Raw genomic sequence first — 1,894 nt, forward strand, 5'->3', positions numbered from 1 at the left:
GGTGTCATGTGTACTAAGTAATAAAGCGTAGACCTTTTATGCCATTAAAACAAAACGTATGCAGGAAGAGATCGCATTCTTATCAAAATGAGGAAATACGGTGTTATTTTTGCATTTTTCTCGCTCACACTTTTGGCACTTGTCTTTGAACAAGGTAAGGCATATTAAAGATTAATCATGTTTAGTGCGAAATGTGGTTTCTTTACATTTAGATTATTTAAAAAAGTTAGTTTGAAAAAAAAACATTAATGAGCCGTGTCATGCCTGTTTTTGTTTTGGTATAGAAAAAATATAAAAAATGTCATTTCATCCTTGATTAGATTAACAAACAAAACAACGTCATTCTTAACACGCAGCTCATTGAAATGATGTCATTTATTCCAGCATGTGTAAAAATAATGGAAACACCACTGTAATATGCAAGACAAGTTATAAGAAGCCGGTTCATACAGATAATTAGTTGCTGCTATTCTGTAAAGAATGCATTTCTAAAGATAGTTCATTCCGTGCTTTATCTAACATTTTTTTCAAATACATGTCTGATAAAATGGATTTCGTACCCACAATTTCAAATCTCTGTTTGTAGGAAATTGTCAAACTCAAAACGAAAATAGTCAACCAAAAAATGTAGGTAGCAAACAAAAAAGCGGGAAAGACTGGGCTAGCGATTGGAAGGACTGGGCTGGAATATTTAACGTGGCGGCTAGTGGTGATAGGCCAGAATGGTTTCAAATAGCCGACAGATACATGACAAATCTGATGGCCAATAACACTTCTGGTACAGACAAAGGCACCAAAAACAAAGGAGGATTTCTTTCAAACCTTTTTGGCAGGTACGTCAACTACGTTTATATATTGAAATTTGAATTTTAAACTTTTGACAAAGATACACAAAATCGAGATTATCTAACAATATGGGGTCAAAATAAACATGATACTTTTTGAGACAATAGAACTGATCAATTTTTAAGTCGTATACTAAGATTAAACATAAACCATCAATTGGTGCGTTGCATTTGTCAAGCTTTGAATTGAAAACAATTTATCGGTCTTTAAGGGATCACAAAACTTGAGTGACCAACAATATACAGCTTTGTCAGACAGCGCGGCAAAGGCTGGTTATTTACGGTTCCGGTAGCTAAATGGTTAAATGTCTCAAAATGTCATTCTAAAGATATTTTTTCTGTATGACAGTTATATTACTATTTGCTTTCTCTTTTTTAGACTCAGCAAACAGGAAAAGAAGAATAAGAATAAATCCAAGGTTGTCACAATAAATTGACAGATTCTTTTGCCATAAACTCGAAATATATTTGCGACCGGAAAACATGCGCTGTATTTCTTGAACGATATTGAACTATGACATTACATGTATTGTGTGATTGTTTATGCATAAAATTAATTTCAGTATCCTTGTGTATTGAAGCCTTTTTGAAAAGAAGAAGAAAAAATCTTTACTATAATATATAGTATAATACCCTGTCTTATCAAATATCACTAACTCTTTATGGATCATGTTACATTGTTTCATGGAATATGTGCCGTGTCACGACAAAACCAACATAATGGGTTTGCGACCAGCATGGATCCAGACCAGCCTGCGCATCAGCTCAGTCTGATCAGGATCTATGCTGTTCGCTTACCAACCCTATTACAAATAGAGAAACTGATAGCGAACAGCATGGATCCTGATCAGACTGCATGGATGCGCAGGCTGGTCTGGATCCATGCTGGTCGCAAATGCACTATGTTGGTTTTGTCGTGACACGGCTCATATGTGCTTTAAATATTTCTGAAATTCCGTTATCCACTTATTGTGTGGTCTTTATTTTCTATATAAGTGATTTACGGGGCTCTAGAATATCTATTTAACTAGAACATAACACAATATTAA

At 34.5% G+C, this 1,894-nt stretch overlaps 1 protein-coding gene across 1 annotated transcript; it reads left to right on the plus strand.

Annotated features, from left to right (window-relative positions):
• Nucleotides 1–1,380, plus strand: LOC132752808 (uncharacterized). Its single transcript, XM_060743194.1, has 3 exons — nucleotides 1–154; nucleotides 587–833; nucleotides 1,225–1,380. Exons 1-3 carry the CDS (start codon nucleotides 88–90, stop codon nucleotides 1,280–1,282), a joined length of 372 nt encoding a protein of 123 aa, XP_060599177.1. The 5' UTR covers nucleotides 1–87; the 3' UTR covers nucleotides 1,283–1,380.
• Nucleotides 1,381–1,894: the final 514 nt, after the last annotated feature.

The sequence above is a fragment of the Ruditapes philippinarum genome, unplaced genomic scaffold, assembly GCF_026571515.1.
Source record: "Ruditapes philippinarum isolate M1 unplaced genomic scaffold, ASM2657151v2 ctg395_1_1_1_1, whole genome shotgun sequence".
In the NCBI taxonomy this organism is placed as follows: Eukaryota; Metazoa; Mollusca; class Bivalvia; order Venerida; family Veneridae; genus Ruditapes; species Ruditapes philippinarum.